This window comes from Oncorhynchus mykiss, chromosome 15, assembly GCF_057628025.1.
Source record: "Oncorhynchus mykiss isolate SJ-2025 chromosome 15, ASM5762802v1, whole genome shotgun sequence".
In the NCBI taxonomy this organism is placed as follows: domain Eukaryota; kingdom Metazoa; phylum Chordata; class Actinopteri; order Salmoniformes; family Salmonidae; genus Oncorhynchus; species Oncorhynchus mykiss.
The window spans coordinates 53766789-53786448 of NC_143036.1; the positions used below are offsets into that span (position 1 = coordinate 53766789).

Consider the following 19660-nt stretch of genomic DNA (forward strand, 5'->3'; position numbering starts at 1 on the left):
GTAATTTTTCGTTACATTATCACAATCGATAAGGAATTCAGACGTTTTACATCATTTATATATTTGTACGTACATACATACAAAAAGATGTGGCCGACACATCACAATACCTCTTCAACATTCAACCAGCAGCAGAGCCAGCATCTAGCTAGCTGTCAGCATCCAGAGAGACTCAAACTCAGTATCTATTCCATAAAGAGATGACAACTGTTAAAAAAATAACTATTGTGTGTTAAAAGGCCATGGCTTTTGAGTTAAAACATAACTTTTTCTAGGATGATCATTGCCTGGCTACCCAGCCACATCGCTCCGGCCAAATGGCACACCAGCTAACGTTTGTTCTCTATGATGAGTCTTGAATTTGCTTTCCTCCCCGACTCTTTAAGAATGCAAACACATTCTGATTGGTCCCAGTGACCAATGGGTTGGGCAAAAGCCAGCCTACATGAATCATGTCACGTCGGCACAAACGACTTCTAAGGATGGCAGTTTCATACTGATGTATGGAGCGATGATAGAGCAGCGGGAAAACAATTGATTAGCTGTTAGGCAAGGGAAATGTACCTGAAGAAATAAAACATGAAGCCTAAGCACATACAATACCTCTACATCAAAATCTGGATTATCCTTGTTTGATTGTGCCCAATGTTAAACTGATATTTGAAAATAAACCTGAACCTGACGCAACAAATGAGATTTTGGCAAAACAAACTAACAGTTAAAAATAAGTAAATAAATTAGCATTTCTAGTAATGGCACATTGAGGTCACAGTCAATTGTGTGGGGACAAAGGTTTCTCAGAATCATATCCCTCTAACCCACAGTCTTCTCTGCTATCTGGATCTATCAGTCTCTCGACTCCCTCTCCTTCCTCTTCATCATCATCATCATCATCTTCTTCATCATCCTCTTCCTCCCCCTCCTCTTCCTGGGCCCCTCGGTCAGTCTTGGGGCCTTTGCAGATCTTGAGGTGTCTGGTGAGGTGGTATTTGGTGAGGAAGCCCTTCTCACACTTCTCACAGATGTAGTCCCGGCGGCCCTCATGGGAGTTCATGTGCTTCTTCAGGTGGTTGGTCCTCAAGAAATGTTTGTCACACTTGGGGCAGTGGATCTGACGCTCTCTGTGCATTGGGAATGATGATGGGAGAGGGGTGGAGAAAAGAGTAGAGGGAGAGAAGGCGAAATGGTGATAAAAACAGAGGAAAATAGACTGATGGAAATCCAGACACTTCATAAAATGTGTTTACCAATATGTCTTATGTCCAGGAGTTTTCCCTGGCCATGTGACCCGGGCAGAAACCTTGGGCCCTGGTTACAGGCTATTGACTGGAACCAATACTTTTCTCATACCACTCATGTCAATAGCTTGCTTAAGTTTAAACTTACTGTGTATGTGTGAACATGTGCTGCTTGAGGTCCTGCTTCCTGATGAACATCCTGTCACACAGGTCACACTTGAAGTTCTTGGCCCCCGTGTGAATCACCATATGAGACGCCATGTGGGCCTTCTGAGTGAACGACTTCTCACACACATTACACCTGTAGTTCTTCTGACCTGTGGGAGCACCTGAGGTTAGAGTGAGTAAAACCTATACGAGAAGCATATGTAGACCATATACACCTTATACAGTGCCAGTCAAGTTGGGACACACCTACTCATTCAAGGGTTTTTCTTTGTTTTTACTATTTTCTACATTGTAGAATAATAGTGAAGACATCAAAACTATGAAATAGCACATATGGAATCGTGTAGTAACCAACAAAAAAAAAGTGTTAAAACAAATCAAAATTTATTTTATATTTGAGATTCTTAAAAGCAGCCACGCTTTGCCTTGATGACAGCTTTGCACACTCTTGGCATTCTCTCAACTAGATTTTATTTTTACTTCACCTTTATTTAACCAGGTAGGCAGTTGAGTACAAGTTCCCATTTACAACTGCGACCTGGCCAAGATAAAGCAAAGAAGTGCGACACAAACAACAACACAGAGTCACACATAGAATAAACAAAACATACAGTCTATAACACAATAGAAAAGTCTATAAACAGTGTGTGCAAATGAGGTAAGATAAGGGACGTAAGGCAATAAATAGGCCATAGTGTCAAAATCATTTCAATTTAGTAATTAAACACTGGAGTGATAGACGTGCAGCAGATTAATATGCAGGTAGAGACACTGGGGTGCAAAGGAGCAAAAAATAAATAACAGTATGGGGATGATGAAAACACTGGAATGGTAGATTTGCAGTGGAAGAATGTGCAAAGTAGAAATACAAATAATGGGGTGCAAAGGAGCAAAATAAATAAATAAATAAAATAAATACAGTAGGGAAAGAGGTAGTTGTTTGGGCTAAATTATAGGTGGGCTATGTACAGGTGCAGTAATATGTGAGCTGCTCTGACAGTTGGTGCTTAAAGCTAGTGAGGGAGATAAGTGTTTCCAGTTTCAGAGATTTTTGTAGTTCGTTCCAGTCATTGGCAGCAGAGAACTGTAAGGAGAGGTGGCCAAAGAAAGAATTGGTTTTGGGGGTGACCAGAGAGATATACCTACTGGAGCGCGTGCTACAGGTGGGTGATGCTATGGTGACCAGCGAGCTGAGATAAGGGGGGTTAACTTTACCTAGCAGGGGGGTTAACTTTACCTAGCAGGGTCTTGTAGATGACATGGAGCCAGTGGGTTTGGCGACGAGTATGAAGCGAGGGCCAGCCAACGAGAGCGTACAGGTCGCAATGGTGGGTAGTATATAGGGCTTTGGTGACAAAGCGGATTGCACTGTGATAGACTGCATCCAATTTGTTGAGTAGGGTATTGGAGGCTATTTTGTAAATGACATCGCCGAAGTCGAGGATTGGTAGGATGGTCAGTTTTACAAGGGTATGTTTGGCAGCATGAGTGAAGGATGCTTTGTTGCGAAATAGGAAGCCAATTCTAGATTTAACTTTGGATTGGTGATGTTTGATGTGGGTCTGGAAGGAGAGTTTACAGTCTAACCAGACACCTAGGTATTTGTAGTTGTCCACGTATTCTAAGTCAGAGCCGTCCAGAGTAGTGATGTTGGACAGGCGGGCAGGTGCAGGCAGCGATCGGTTGAAGAGCATGCATTTAGTTTTACTTGTATTTAAGAGCAATTGGAGGCCACGGAAGGAGAGTTGTATGGCATTGAAGCTTGCCTGGAGGATTGTTAACACAGTGTCCAAAGAAGGGCCAGAAATATACAGAATGGTGTCGTCTGCGTAGAGGTGGATCAGAGACTCATCAGCAGCAACAGCGACATCATTGATGTATACAGATAAGAGAGTCGGTCCAAGAATGGAACCCTGTGGCACCTCCATAGAGACTGCCAGAGGTCCGGAAAGCAGACCCTCCGATTTGACACACTGAACTCTATCAGAGAAGTAGTTGGTGAACCAGGCGAGGCAATCATTTGAGAAACCAAGGCTGTCGAGTCTGCCGATGAGGATGTGGTGATTGACAGAGTCGAAAGCCTTGGCCAGATCAATGAATACGGCTGCACAGTAATGTTTCTTATCGATGGCGGTTAAGATATCGTTTAGGACCTTGAGCGTGGCTGAGGTGCACCCATGACCAGCTCTGAAACCAGATTGCATAGGAGAGAAGGTATGGTGAGATTCAAAATGGTCGGTAATCTGTTTGTTGACTTGGCTTTCGAAGACCTTAGAAAGGCAGGGTAGGATAGATATAGGTCTGTAGCAGTTTGGGTTAAGAGTGTCCCCCCCTTTGAAGAGGGGGTGACCGCAGCTGCTTTCCAATCTTTGGGGATCTCAGACGATACGAAAGAGGTTGAACAGGCTAGTAATAGGGGTTGTAACAATTGCAGCAGATAATTTTAGAAAGAGAGGGTCCAGATTGCCTAGCCCGGCTGATTTGTAGGGGTCCAGATTTTGCAGCTTTTCAGAACATCGGCTATCTGGATTTGGGTGAAGGAGAATTGGGGGAAGCTTGGGCAAATTGCTGTGGGGGATGCAGGGCTGTTGTCCTGGGTAGGGGTAGCCAGGTGGAAAGCATGGCCAGCCGTAGATTCATGAGGTAGTCACCTGGAATGCATTTCGATGAACAGGTGTGCCTTGTTAAAAATTAATTTGTGAAATTTCTTTCCTTCTTAATGCGTTTGAGACAATCAGTTGTGTTGTGACAAGGTAAAGGTGGTATACAGAAGATAGCCCTATTTGGTAAAAGTCCAAGTCCATATTATGGCAAGAACAGCTCAAATAAGCAAAGAAAAACGACATTCCACCATTACTTTAAGACACGAAGGTCAGTCAATGACGAAAAATGACTTCAAGTGTAGTCGCAAAAACCATCAAGCGCTATGTTGAAACTGGCTCATGAGGACCGTCACAGGAAAGGAAGACCCAGGGTTACCTCTCCTGCAGAGGATAAGGTCATTAGAGTTACCAGCCTCATAAATTGCAGCTCAAATAAATGCTTCACAAAGTTCAAGTAACAGACACATCTCAACAACTGTTTAGAGGGGACTGAGTGAATCAGGCATTCATGGTCGAATTTCTGAAAAGTTTATTAAAAGGACACTGATAAGAAGAGACTTGCTTGGGCGAAGAAACAAGAGCAATGAACATTAAACCGGGGGAATTCTGTCCTTTGGTCTGAAGAGTCCAAATTTGAGATTTTTGGTTCCAACCGCCGTGTCTTTGTGAGACGCAGAGTAGGTGAACAGATGAGCTCGGCATGTGTGGTTCCCACCATGAAGCATGAAGGAGGTGGTGTAATGGTGTGGGGGTGCTTTGCCGGTGACACTGTGTGATTTATTTAGAATTCAAGGCACACTTAACCAGCATGGCTACCACAGCATTCTGTAGCGATACGCCATCCCATCTGGTTTGTGCTTAGTGGGACTATCATTTTTCAACAGGACAATGACCCAACACACCTCCAGGTTGTGTAAGGGCTATTTGACCAAGGAGAGTGATGGTGCAGCATCAGATAACCAAGCCTCCACAATCACCCGACCTCAACCCAATGGAGATGGTTTGGGATGAGTTGGATCTCAGAGTGAAGGAAAAGCAGCCAACAAGTACTCAGCATATGTGGGAACTCCTTCAAGACTGTTGGAAATACATTCCAGGTGAAGCTGGTTGAGAGAATGCCAAGAGTGTGCAAAGCTGTCATCAAGGCAAAGGCTGGCTACTTTGAAGAATAGAAAATAGAAAATATATTTTGATTTGTTTAACACTTCTTTGGTTACTACATAATTCCATATATGTTATTTCATAGTTTTGATGTCTTCACTATTATTCTACAATGTAGAAAATAGTTAAAGTAAAGAAAAACACATGAATGAGTAGGTGTCCAAACTTTTGACTGGTATTGTATACAGTAGAACCATCATGTGTTTTAAAACGCCTTCAATAATATCGTAACTCATCTAAAAACACAGAGACTGATACAGAAAATGCTAAGCTGCTATGTTGAGAGATCCCATGTCAATGTGTATGTGTGAACGTGTGAGTGTAGGCCACGCCACCCATCCCCTACCTGTGTGTATCTTGAGGTGCATCCTCAGGTTGCTCGGATCACTGAAGGCCTTGCTGCAGTATTCACACTTGTGCGGCTTCATCCCCACGTGTCCCATGAAGTGCACGTTGAGCTTAGTGGACGTGGTGAACGCCCGCGAGCACATACTGCACTTGTACTTCCTCTCAAGCGAGTGTCTGTGTGTGTTGGAGCCAGAGTTGTTAGTGTTATGAGAGAGGCTGCTGTTGTGGGAGTGGCAGGCCCAGGGGGATGAGGAGGAGATGGAGGTACCGCTGGGCAGCTTGCCCTCCTGGTGGTGGTCCTGGCTGGGGCTGTGGGAATGGCCGTGGTTGTTGTGGCTGCTCAGGTGGGACTTGAGCTCGGCGAAGGACTGGCACTCTTTGCCGCACTGGCACACCTGGCCCTCTGGGACCTGAGGGACCCCCATCTGCCTGCAGTAGTCCCTGGTGTAGTAGAAGAGCAGCTCCTGGTCTGGGAGGATCTCAGTGGACGTGCAGAAGAACAGCTTCCCGTTGTCAGGGTAGGCCACCAGGTTCTGCTCCTCTCTGGTCCTGCTCACAGAGACACCACATATCTGAGTGGCAGCCATTTTGGATAAAAAATAATAACACTGAGCCAAATGCATGAGATTGCTTCACTAAGTGATAATTACCTTGCCTTGCGTACAAACATCATCCAGTTGCATTCATTCTCATCTGTGGTCACGATACAGAACTCCAGCACGTTGTTGTGGAACATCTGAAACAACACCGCCATCTACTGGTCAGAATGGTGCCTCCCTTCATCCAAATAATTGACATAGCATTTCATTGACTCACATGCAATTCTACGATAAGGTCATCTGAAATCTAAATGAGGAGATGTGGATGTTGTAAGCCACTGACCTTCCATATCTGAGGGGTGTCCTTGTCTGGCCAGTCTTGCAGGTCTACGTTGCTACAGTGCTGACCCACCATGGGTCCAAAGCAGGTCCTGGGAGGTATGATGTCCCGAGCAAACACTCCTTAGAGAGAGAGACACACACACACACACACACACACACACACAGATATATTAATGATGGGCAAACAAGCTGTAAGTTGTTTTTGAATGGGCAATTCCACAGTAACGGAATAGAGTAGCGCTGAGACTCAGATGTTTCACTTAAAATGTGTGGCAAACACAGTAGAGTACATTACCATACAGTCGAGCTCAGAGTAGAGTAGAGCACAGTACAGTTCAATACAGAGTTCAGTAAAGTATAGTAAAGTTCAGTACATTAGTGTACTCAAATCTAGTGTTCACTGAACTATACTTTCCTGTACTGTAAACTACTGAACTATACATTCCTGTACTGTAAACTACTGAACTATAGATTCCTGTACTGTACTCTACTGAACTATACATTCCTGTACTGTACTCTACTGAACTATACATTCCTGTACTGTACTCTACTGAACTATACATTCCTGTACTGTACTCTACTGAACTATACATTCCTGTACTGTACTCTACTGAACTATACATTCCTGTACTGTACACTACTGAACTATACTTTCCTGTACTGTACACTACTGAACTATACATTCCAGTACTGTACACTACTGAACTATACATTCCTGTACTGTACACTACTGAACTATACATTCCTGTACTGTACTCTACTGAACTATACATTCCTGTACTGTACACTACTGAACTATACATTCCTGTACTGTACACTACTGTTTTAATCAATGAATCATTCCTAAACAAAATATCAGTAAAAACACTAACTAATTGATATGTCTACATTTTCATGGTCATCCCTCCTCATTGGGGAGAGAAATGAGAACATATCGCAAAAGAGACAGGTTTTTGGAAACGTAATTTCAAGGCACAAAATGTTTTCTAAACATACAGAAGGCAGGGAAAAGTCACCAAAACCAAATATAAGTGTTGACATTAGTTGGCAGGGGTCTTCATCATTATTGTGTTTTTAATCTATTTCTAATACCTATTAAGACTTTTTCCTGGTAGAGGTTTTCTAAGACCTACTTTCCCTCTGTTTGACCAGAAATCAAAGCCTTTGCTTATTCAACCATTTTAGGAGGGAACATGGTCGAAAAATGTATATATGCATTCATGTAAAATATATATATTGACTCTTGGCTTTCATTTGACACACAATTTTAAATGCTTCTATGAACTTCACGTTGGTGCTTATGGGTCCTTTTACATGGAAATGTCCAAATCAATATACACTGAGTGTACAAAACATTAAGAACACCTGCTCTTTCCATGACATATACTGGCCAGGTGACTCAAGGTGAAAGATATGATCCCTTATTGACACCACTTGTTAAATCCACTTAAACCAGTGTAGATGAAGAGGAGGAGACAGGTTAACGAAGGAGTTTAAAGCCTTGAGACAATTGAGACATGGATTGTGTATGTGTGCCATTCAGAGGGCGAATAGGCAATATAAAAGATGTCTGCCTTTGAACAGGGTATGGTAGTCGGTGCCAGGCGCACCAGTTTGTGTCTACAACGGCAACGCTACTGGGTTTTTCACGCTCAACAGTTTAAAATATGAAGAATGGTCCACCACACAAAGGACATCAAGCCAACTTGAAACAACTGTGGGAAGCGTTGGAGTCAACAAGGGCCAGCATCCCTGAGGAACACTTGACACCTTGTAGAGTCCATGCCCCGATGAATTGTGGCTGTTCTAATCACTCGATATTAGGAAGGTGTTCTCAATGATTTGTACACTCAGTGAATAAGCAATAAAATTGAAAGGACACATGAAAACAGATGGAGAGTCAGGACATTAGAAGCGAATTTGCATCTTCCACAGCGGTTTCCATACCAAAAGGCTCATCAGCTACAGAGATGCGGAGGCAGAGCGGACGAGGCAGGGAGAGGCGGGCTCTGCTCTGGATGGGCGTGTCAGGGATAAAGGTGACTGGGCCGTGCTCTGGGCAGTCGGAGGGATACGAGCGCTCACACAGCGTACACCCTGTTCACAAACGCAACATAACAACAAGTTAAGAAAGATATACAGATCAGAAGTTCGAAGACTTCCAATGGATGACAAGAACAGAACAGTAAGCTGGGAGAGCTTTATACAATACCAAGCTAAAATTTTCCTTACAGCGCAATAACTCAGCGCAAGTAAACACAAAAAAAATGTCTGCCATTCTTCCCTCTTACTCACAGATGGTGAAGGCAGTGACCATATTCTCCTTGTTGGAGGTGGAGTCCTCCAGCTGCAGGGTGGAGTTGACCAGCAACAGGCTGTTCTCTGGCCCCATGGACACCTCTGCCGTGATGGGGGACACATTCACCGGATCTAGGCCCATGCCCGAATGACCATGGAGGGACACAGGCTCCAGCTGGGACTGGGTGAGCACCACACTCACCACCCCAGAGTTCAGCTCCCCTGAGCTGTGTAAAGACTCCCCCAGACCGCCTCCCCCTGAGTTCCCCACCCGGCCCCCTAGGTGCTCTGGCTCCATCCCCACAGGAAGCTCCAGGCCAGGCCCGTGCAGGGGCATCACGCCCCCAGAGGACTCAACTCTTCCCAGGCCCTCGTGGTTCTGGCCCCTCCCTCCCAGCTGCTGTTGGTTCTCAGCCCCCACTACCCCCTCCATGTTGGCCAGGTCCTCTCCCATCCTGTCTGGGGACATGGGGCTGCTGACCCGGGACTCCATGTTCAGCCCTGTGGAGTCCAGCTGCACCTCGTGGCCCCCACCCTGGTGGAGGTCTCCCTGGCCACTGACCTGACGGGAGTCCAGGGACACCAGGCCCTGTTCCAGAGGTCCTCCAGGGCCACTGTAAGGGTCCAGCCCTGAGGGGTTCTGGCTGGACACAGAGAGAGTCCCGTCCATGTTCAGACTGCTGGGGTGAATGTACTGAGGGGGAGGCCGGTCTGCCAGGTAAGACAGAATACCTTGATAGAGAGAAAGAGAAATCATATCCAATCCATGTACATATAGACCAGCAAACGTGTCATGGTGTAATGCCATGAATCCTTAAGATATCCATAAGAGATACAATGGAGATGACAGACCGTGGTGAAGAGAAGTGCTCAGCCCTACCTGGCAGTATGTGTCTGAAGTAGCTACTCTCCAGGTGTGGGTAGGGGGGGGGAGGTAATGAGTAGTTCCTCTCTGGAAGGCCACACATGACCCCTCGGTCACCAAGAGGACCCATTGGCAGCATGAGCGACAGAGCAGAGGGCAGAGACCCAAGAGAGGGCCCCAGGCTGGGTATAGCCACAGACATGCCTGAAGTAAAGGGGGACAAAACGAATGTATCGACCATTGTATCAACAACTATAATTGCCATAAATATGTAAACAAATTAAGATAATGTAGTTTCACCAGATAAGTGAATGTGTTTTACCTGGTGTAGTGATGGGGTTGTGTGTTGGGGAGGTGGGTAGACCCAGATGACTGGCACTCACAGCGGGCACACTTAACTGGTCCATCCCAACAGGGCTGAGGTTCATGTCATTCATTCTAGAAAGGAATCAAAAAAAAAGTCTAAGGTGTTAGAAAACGCTGTGTAATATCCCATTTGAGGCTGACAAAAGAAAAACATTAAAATGTGTGTGGAAAGTCTATCACAGTGGTTGGATACCTGACTTCGGCAGTGTGTGCTCATCCAAGATAGTGTGAAATGTGTGCATTCTGCTGGCTGGAGAGGATAGACACAGATACCAATCATCAATGTGCTTCATGTCACATTCACCAAAACATGTAGCAAAATATGACAATGCATAAGTTAGCTAGCTAATAACAAGATATATCTTTCATAGAACATGTTACAGTCCCAAATCAGAGCCACTGCCCTGAGACCCTATCAACAAAGTAAGCAATATGTAACTTTTTGGGGGACCTGACCAATTTCACATACAGTAGCTGCAAGATGTAACTTTTTGGGCGACCAGACCAAATTCACATAGACATGTGATTTATAGATCTGTCACTCATTGAAAGCAAGTCAAACAGCAGAAAGTACAATATTTCTGGTTTAATTCATATATATTTCACAGCGATTTACATGGGGAAATTATTCTCTACACGATCCATTGTTTGTTTTGTCACAAACTTAAATTAGGCCAACTATTAGGTAAAGGCGGAACGATTCTCGCATATTGCACCTTTTCACTACACATGAATACCATTGGTAATGTAGTTAGCTGGCTATCTAGCTAGCATGCTAAGAATAGCGTTAACGAGAATCAAGAGAAACTAACAATTTGACCTAAAAAAAACCCCGTTACGATCCCCATTTGAGCGTATAGCTCACGTTGACGATTCAAAGACAATGCTGCGATGTTGTATATTCATGCAATATATAAAAATGGAGCATACAGTAAGTTAAAATTGTATGAAAACAAAAGCTAAAATACCAAAAGGCTTCCTCTTCGGGTCCATGACAGCGTGACACACTGAGCATGCGCATGCAGGAAGCTGCGCTGCAGGATGAACATCTGATCTGAGGTCATTTGCCAAAGCCTCTCTCTGTTTTTTTTATTTTTTATCACGGACCCTAACAAAAAGGTTTTTAGGCTGCACAGGTCCACAACTTTGTAAATGTAACTTAAATTAAATTAATTGGATGCTTATTCGATATGCAAATTAGACTTGGCTTTTGTTTGACAGTTATATCTCCCATTGGCCCCACTATCCTTTTGCTGTCAAAAGTAAATCCCCAATTATTTTTCAGTAATACATGTCTACTCAAATGCATAGCACACTGTAGTTTTGTCTTGAGAGAAAGGGTTGCATATCTCTTTCTCCCCGCCCAGTTTAAGATCACACCCACCTGGCATGATTAACCAACAAAAACTAGAGATTGTCACAGACAGAGGGAATGGGGATGTGACAACTTGTTTTCTAACAGGTTACAATTTCACCTGCATACTTCAATAGACAAACATAAACGGGGAAAGGAGATAACGCACGATGAGAGATGATTATGAAGACTCTGTGACGAGGTAAACTCAGGTCATGAATTCAATTGTGGAATTAATGGGAATGTTCTAGTCTGTGCCATGTATTTAACACTGTAATTTCGAAGGCTTTGGGTGTTGGGAAAATGAAGATGCATGAAAGTTAGAAATAGCCTATAATTTCTAATTAAACCATGGGTGGGATGAGTTTCATAGTTTCCATGATGATAGGCTAACCTGAGAGTTTTGTGTTATAATGAATAGCCTATATAACCAGCATAAATCAACCCTAAATTATTTTTTTCTTTGCAGAGAGATGACGGACCACAAGAAGGGATTATTTGAGCGCATGCCATATGTCAGACCCATAGCGCTCGGCCTCTCCATGGATCACCAGATAGCGCATTACAAGGGCACGCGTGGACTGCCCTTTCCTCTGGACACAACAACCTACCTGGATCCTGTGTACGGTCAGAGATTCGCAGGGAGTCTCTCGTATTTCCCATTCCACAGGCACATCGGTGTCTATGACTATTCATTCGAACCAGCGTTCATTCGAAAAAGGAACGAAAGGGAACGGCAGCGGGTGCGCTGCGTAAACGAGGGTTACGCACGGCTCCGGGAGCATCTTCCCCAAGAGTTCGAGGACAAAAGACTCAGCAAAGTGGAGACACTTCGTGCTGCAATATACTACATTAAACACTTGCAGAGTCTGTTAGATGTCAACGTGTCCAGTGGTGGTGGGATAGTTGAAATGTCACCTGGAGAGATGCGCAGCCGTGCGCCCGTGCCAAAGATGACAGAATGCTACAGCGACGGCGAGTCAAAGAACAGCGACAGTGGAGAGTTGAGTTTCTAGAACTGTGTAAAAACGAATAAATTGTATTTCCTTTCACTTTATTGCATCCTTGTTGAGGTTTGTTCCAGAAAAATCACGTGAAAGTTATATCCAAGAGCTGTGTACTCTCTATCATTCATTTCAATGAACATGTTGATCACTTGATTTTGACAAAAAGCCACAAGACAGTGCATTTTGACAACGAACACCGTGGACTCTGTAAAGCCTGCTATCAGATGCTAAATCAGGTTAAAAGTTGCACTGTTTCTCTCACGGAGATAGTGCATCCCAGGCCAGCCCCAGGGACGAGGGTATTGTTGTTTGCCTTTGTAAACCAGTGTGAGGCACCTTAACCCAAATATATTTTGCATAGGTACAGTACGTGGTTTGCAATGCATTGAACATATACAGTGTCATCTCATCACTCCCAGGTCAAAAACAGGTCACTAGAGATATAATTGTCTGGGTCTACATTCCTTTTGACACGTTCCGCTGTGTCAGTGTCTCAGTGAAAGGATGATTGGAGAGAAGAAAAATCTCCAGACTTTTTTTGGTTGAGAGAATTAATCAAGTTTAATCCTTAACTATTTGACACTGATGTGATGGACTGAAAGCAAGTGGATTTGAGTCATCCATCCTTTCAGAATTTGAACTCAGTCCAGGGGAGAGTAGGCCCGAACATCAATGCCTTGAGGACAGGAGAGCCTGGAGTGACGTATCCATTGGAAGTGTGTATCTCATGTCTGTTTACACTCTACACTCTGACTAATAGGTTAACATCTATCACACTTTATCATGTGTGGATGATTGACACTTTTTCATTAATTCTGAGCATAATCTTTGGCAGTGATGAAAGGTGACACTTATTTTCCTTGTATGGCGCCCTTTTGGGACACCATATCACAACAAGTATTAAAATAGGACGTACAGTATTTTCAGTATCATTTTGTTAATAAAATGGACACCATTATCCAGTTGTCACAAACAAACACATCCATTATCTGATATTGCCAGGCAGCCAAGAAAAGAAAATACACAGGACTTTGTTGATGCAAACACAACACACTGTTTTACTGTAACACATCTTGGAGATAAACACATCTTGGAGATTATAGAAATTAATTTTGACCCCCTGTGAAGTATATTTGGACTTCCTGAGAACTTCAAAGGTAGTGACCATCTGAGGGTGCCATCTGAGGGTGCCATCTGAGGGTGTGTAGGAAGTTCTCCATCCTAATAGAATGTGGAATGCATTAAAAACCCTCAGCACCTGAGAGAAAGCCATCCAGCTATGTATCTGTTTACATTTCACACCTCTACAGACCTGCAGGGAAGTAGGTGCACGTATATCCTAATTCTTCTTAAGAGGAAAGCCATAGATTAAAATCAATACTTCTCAAGGAAAACCACAGAATAAGAAAACAAATCCCAACAGGTACAGGATAGATTAAGTGGGAGACCAGCAGAGTTGATAGTCAATGAACCATGCTGGCAAGGAAGAATGATTGTCAGTGTCATAGAAGCGTGACATCCTCAATAAAAGGTTGTTTGGCTCTGCAGTGTGAATTAGAACCAATAATTAGCAGAGTGCTGGTACCCAGGGCCTTGCTGGTTCAGTGGCAGCCTGTCGAGAGGGAACAGGAGCTACTCATATGAAAGCACGTTCCGTAACGGATGTTTTCTTTTTCCCACAGAGATTTTAATCACAGTCAAACACATTCCTTGGTTGCTCAGAGACGTGCAATTAATTGTTTTCTTGTCGTTACAAAAGGTTTGGATGTGGTTGTATTCCAATGCAAAGCAGATTTTATCAGTATTGTTTGGCCAAAGAAATGTACACCTTTGGTGCAACATACTGTATTTGATGTGTTGGTGTGACAATTCAGCAGCATTCAACTTTCCTTGGCCTAGCTGACTGCGCAAAGCCTCCTCTCTCAGTCCAATAGGTGCTTTTCAAATGTGAGTTTCAGGCGGTCGGAGTAATCTGAAAGCTTTGGCCAACGATAGCACATACCTTGGTAAACGTGCAGTGCGTGGGTATGTCCGTCCCGGTGCCATGCTTCTCTCGCTCTCTTTGCGGGAGAACTATACATCTTTGGTGGGATATGTATAATTCCAAACGCAGACAAACAACTGTAACATGACTTCTCTGGGCCCCAAAAAAATGAGCAGAGACACTGGGCCGGTATCGGTGCAGGATAAACACTCTCTGGGGGACAATGACACCGCCATTCTCTCTATTTGATGAAGATCACCCACAACAAGATTATTGGTCCACATCTAGGAGTAGGAAGAAAACATAAGGAAGTACTAAAACGTTAGATAAATAAGGCTGCTGCCAAATAGTAGACTGCACTAGTATTCCCAAAGCAACATTCCCAAAGCTCCTGTTCATGATAGCCCATAAAAGCCAGAAGGGGAATGATATTTAGTCTGATAGTGTTTGTGCAAATAGATGGACTGCAGGGCATGGCTGCCTAAGTGTGTTTATCCCCATGAGGTGGGTGTGTGTGTGTGTGTGTGTGTGTGTGTGTGTGTGTGTGTGTGTGTGAGCCAGACATGTGTCAGTGATAGAGAGGCTAGATAAGTCTTATCAGCTGAGGCAACATCAGTGCGGGACCACCAGCGGAGGAGCGGTAACGTGTATCGACAGAAACCTCACAGGCTTGTGGCGGAAATGTGAACTGTGATGAACGGAGACAGAGAGGAGGGTACAGGGTGCTGGCTGGGTACTGGCTACTGGCTACTGCTCAGAGACAAATCTGGTGTATCAGATCGCAGTTGGTGTATCAGATTGCAGTGTTCTTGGAGATACAGATGGCCTTTTCAATCTCATTTTGTTTTTAATCATATAACTGGACAATCATTAAAATATTATAGTTTGTCTCTCTGCTTGTTTTGATTGTAGATTTTGAACTGCAGCATATGCATAGCTGAGGGTCTACTGCCCCCTTCTGGGGATATTTGGTTTTGCTCCGTGTTTCACAGGTGGTACATGTCCAATAGACAGACCTACATAATTAGGCTAAGACCACTTGGCATTTGCATATCAGTTTGGAAGGTGAGGACCCAAGCCTGAGGGGATGATCCTACATGTCAGTCTGGTTATTCAGCAAACCATTCCACAGGACTGAACAAGACAAAGAGACAATAACACACTCATAGTCTTTGTACATACAGTATATTGAATGATTATTTTTCAAACATATTTACAGTGGTGAGAGACAATGAAATCATGACATTGAAGAACTTTAGTTGAAGAGTTATGAGGCAGTACTTAGTCACGTGTGTGTCCATGTGCGATAGCAGTGAAATGGGCTTGATAGCAGTGTACAAACAACTCAGTCAGGATGGCCACTACACTTCTACACCCAGACGCAGACTCAGCTCTTGCAAAAGGCTGTCTCTCTCCCGCTCCAACAGGGAGATTTTAACATTCTTCTCACTCACCTCCTGCCAAAATAAAAACATGTGAAAAATGGCCTCCTCCACCTACCAACCAACATGAATCAAAAGAACTGAAGGAGGATGCTTTAGTGGTAGGCTGTGAAATAAACAAGCCAGCACACCCGTTAGCTCTCCAAGACCAGGGTTGGAGATCAAGGATAAAGATACTGAAGGGGTTCTCTCTCACCTGTACCAGCACCGTGTTCTGCCACCGTAGCTCACTGTCTGATACTTCCACCCCGTTCCTCTTTGGAGAGGAGGGACAGCTGATTACGTTGGGCATACTCATCAGACTACCCAGAGATCCATTCACCCTCTGGATCTGAGACCTCAGGAGGCACGATGACGCCCCCTGTACAGAGTGTTGAGAGGTGAGATGTTTAATATCAACAGGATGGTTTAACAACGTTTGCACGCTTGTAAAGTCATAGACATAGCTCAGCTTGCCAAGGCATACAATTCCTAGATCAAATTCTAGTTAGACTACTCATTTTTACTGTTGGTGCCAACATGGAGAACAATTTTGCCAAGTTCTGTATCTATGTCTATCTGTGTAAAACAGTCTCCATCTCGCTGTAGTAACTCACCGCTCCTCCCCACACCTCTCCTCCCCACTCCTTTGCCCTAGCCCCAGCCCTGGTGCACACGTTAGCCTGCCTGGCTCTGTTGTCCTCCAGTATGCGTCGGTACCAGAGCCGGGCTTGCTCCAGAACCTGCAGCCCGGCCCACAGGGAGTCCTTCTCCCTTTCCAAGTCCTTCAGCCTCTTTATCTGAGAGAACAAGAAGTGAAATTTAGGCAGCATTCAAATTCAATTTTCCATTTAGGAGATTTGTGTTGGAAAGGGAAGTTGGTGCGGCTACAAGTATGTTCTGTTGGACATGGAAATAGAGTGTAGATGAGTAGCCTACTACTGTGCAACTGTAATACTATTTTAGGCTTTTGCCAGGAAGCTGTGAGAAGCTGGACTAAACATGTGGGAATTTGTCATCGGGGTGGCTGTTGCTGTGGAGTCATGCTGCTCTGCCGTAGAAGACAAAACATGGACCTGTATCCATGAAACTAGAACTACCTCATAGAAACAAGGAGTGAATAGAGTCATTTTAATCAATGGCAAAATGTAATTGCGTAGGCTTCTGTGTGCAAAAGAAGCTTCAGATGGAAGCTGGGGGCTAATGTGTTGTCACCCAATACAAACTCGATACAATAGCTTGTGTTTACAACGTTTGGAAGTGATTAGCTCATTGTAACTCCCTCTCTCGTTTCATGTTGAACAGACACTGAACATCTATAATCACAACTGCAGTTCCCTACATAATCTTATGTAAAATAAGGCCATGTGAAATGCACACAACGCCATTCCTGTCTCGATACACTCACTTTGGTAATATGCAGAATGTACTGTACCGTACAAATGCTAAGTCAGTCAGTTAGACAGAGACACGTTGTGCACGTCTGTCGCACGCACGCACACACACACACACACACACACACACACACACACACACACACACACACACAGATCTAACCCACACACAGATCTAACCCACACACAGATCTAACCCACACACAGATCTAACCCACACACAGGTCTCACCCATAGGTAGAAGCGTAGGGCGTCAAGGCTATAGAGGCTGCTCCGGAGAGGGACGATAACCGAGGTGTAGGACCCAGGGGCCGGGCACTGCGGGCAGGCCATGGGAGAGCCCTGCCTCTGCCAGCCCAACACAGCCCTCGTGCCCTACACTGCCCTAACAGAGCCCTACACACAGCCCTAGACTGTTCTACGCGGTCATATGCTGTCCTACTCAATCCTACACAGCTCTACTCCTCCCTTAACAGCAGCACAGCCAGCTAGGGAACACAGCAGGCTTCGTCTGAACAGGACAGGAACAAATAGAGAGGGAGAGAATCCGAGAGAGAGAGGGTGTGAACAGGAGTGGAAAGAGGCATGGGTAGTGAACTCCACAGTGCCCTGGGGAAAGGTAATGAAAAATTCCATGTGTCATTGTCATGACTGGCTTATTGACAGATCCAGTAGAGGGGACTGAACAAGGCAATGGGAAAAAAAGACAGCAGTGACAGAAAACAGAAAACAGGAATTGGAAAAGTGAGGCTGACGTATTTTTTGACTGGGGGGGGGGGGGGTGACACAGGCATGGAGACAGCAGCCTCTGTTCCCCTGTTCTACACACTATATCAAAAACATTCCCTATTGAAACAGAGGAGTGCAGACTGAACGGGTGTAGCCATGTCGTGAGGAGTTATCCCTGGTTTCAGGCAAACAGTTTCAGGTCCGTTCTGTTCCAACATGTTATGGAATGTGACTTCAACTGAGCATAGAGATCACGCAATGCAAAGTACCATAAAGGAGTGTACAGGTGTGTACAGTACGCTTAGGTCATTGCCTGCTGTCAAACGAGACTGACAACAAGCCTCAGGCTTACATGACTCTACACTCCTAGACAAAAAGGGTGACAAAGGGGCTCTTTGGCTGTCCCCATTGGATCATTGGATGACCTTTCTTGGTTCCATGTAGAACCATTTTGGGTTTCATGTGGAACCCTCTGTGGAAAGGGTTCTACATGGAACCCAAAATGGTTCTACTTGGAACCTAAAGGGTTCTTCAAAGGGTTCTCCTATACGGACAGCCAAAGAACCCTTTTATGTTCTAGATAGCAGTTTGTGTCAATTTGTTTTTGAGAGTCTGGTAAGCCTGGTTGAAATGGCAAATTGACACGGCACGCAACACTCTGTCACTGACATAGAGAAGAAAACCAATGATTACCTTGGGGATTTGCTGCAGATGCCCATGGCAAAATGTAACCCTGGTCAAAATGTAACCCTGGTCAAAATGTGACCCTGGCTAAATGTAACCCTGGTCAAAATGTGACCATAGCACAGAGAGCAGTTTGGCCCCATTACATTTTTTCAAGGGTCAAGACCATGTAGCCTACTGTAAAATCAAATCAAATGAAATTTGATTTGTCACATGCGCCGAATTAAACAATACAACACCTTACAGTGAAATGCTTACTTACAAGCCCTTAACCAACAATGCAGTTTTAAGAACATCGCTAAAAAAGTAAGAGATAAGAATAACAAATAATTAAAGAGCAGCAGTAAATAACAATAGCGGGGCTATATACAGGGAGTACCGGTACAGAGTCAATGTGTCAGTGTGCGGGGGGCATTGGTGTCAAAGTAATTGAGGTAATTATGTACATGTAGGTAGAGTTATTAAAGTGGCTATGCTTAGATAATAACAGAGAGTAGCAGCAGCGTAAAGGGGGAGGGGGGGGTAATGCAAGTAGTCAGGGTAGCCATTTGATTAGCTGTTCAAGAGTCTAATGGCTTGGGGGTAGAAGCTGTTTTGAAGCCTCTTGGAACTAGACTTGGTGCTCCGGCACCAGTTGCCGTGCGGTAGCAGAGAGAACAGTCTATGACTTGGGTGGCTGGAGTCTTTGACCATTTTTAGGGCCTTGCTCTGGCACCACCTGGTATAGAGGTCCTGGATGGCAGGAAGCTTGGCCCCGGTGATGTACTAAAACCACATCAATCTAAATATCCTCTTAGCGTCATTTAAATGATGAGTTGAGAGATTGGAAGTTCCATGACTACAGCAAGGGAATGTGTGAACAGGCTAACTCAGACGAGAAATGCTACAGAAAACAAAACTATGTGTTCCCAATTTTCAGATGGGTGTGGGACAAAAAATCTGACTTGACGCCTCCCTATACCATACACAGAGTCAATGGACCACACCCTATACCATACACAGAGTCAATGGGCCTCTCCCTATACCATACACAGAGTCAATGGGCCTCTCCCTATACCATACACAGAGTCAATGGGCCTCTCCCTTCCATTCGCTCGTCAGATGTCGGTGGAAAATGCAGTGAAGCATTGTATCCAGCAGATAGAGACAAAGCTACTTG

At 44.5% G+C, this 19660-nt stretch overlaps 3 protein-coding genes across 4 annotated transcripts; 1 reads left to right on the forward strand and 2 right to left on the reverse strand.

Moving 5' to 3' along the window:
* Window positions 1-40: 40 nt before the first annotated feature.
* On the reverse strand, window positions 41-10980 carry LOC110490244 (PR domain zinc finger protein 4). The gene is made up of 11 exons (XM_021563514.3): window positions 10897-10980; window positions 10122-10178; window positions 9885-10000; window positions 9578-9766; window positions 8695-9429; window positions 8347-8496; window positions 6401-6519; window positions 6169-6254; window positions 5517-6067; window positions 1387-1555; window positions 41-1121 (listed from the first exon to the last, which is right to left on the reverse strand). The coding sequence occupies exons 3-11, from the start codon at window positions 9997-9999 to the stop codon at window positions 773-775; spliced, it is 2463 nt and encodes an 820-aa protein (XP_021419189.2). The 5' UTR covers window position 10000; window positions 10122-10178; window positions 10897-10980; the 3' UTR covers window positions 41-772.
* A 367-nt stretch (window positions 10981-11347) lies between these two features.
* LOC149978106 (uncharacterized) lies at window positions 11348-12334 on the forward strand. Its single transcript, XM_090200336.1, has 2 exons — window positions 11348-11484; window positions 11752-12334. Exons 1-2 carry the CDS (start codon window positions 11453-11455, stop codon window positions 12296-12298), a joined length of 579 nt encoding a protein of 192 aa, XP_090056462.1. The 5' UTR covers window positions 11348-11452; the 3' UTR covers window positions 12299-12334.
* Window positions 12335-15441: 3107 nt separating this feature from the next.
* LOC110490246 (suppressor APC domain-containing protein 1) lies at window positions 15442-17682 on the reverse strand. 2 transcript variants are annotated; one of them, XM_021563518.3, is made up of 4 exons: window positions 17320-17682; window positions 16312-16494; window positions 15912-16076; window positions 15442-15730 (listed from the first exon to the last, which is right to left on the reverse strand). In XM_021563518.3, exons 1-4 carry the CDS (start codon window positions 17419-17421, stop codon window positions 15635-15637), a joined length of 546 nt encoding a protein of 181 aa, XP_021419193.1. In that variant the 5' UTR covers window positions 17422-17682; the 3' UTR covers window positions 15442-15634. The 2 variants fall into 2 exon arrangements, with proteins under 2 accessions (XP_021419193.1, XP_090056463.1); XM_090200337.1 differs by having other exon boundaries at window positions 16327-16494; window positions 17320-17657.
* Between the last annotated feature and the right edge of the window lie 1978 nt (window positions 17683-19660).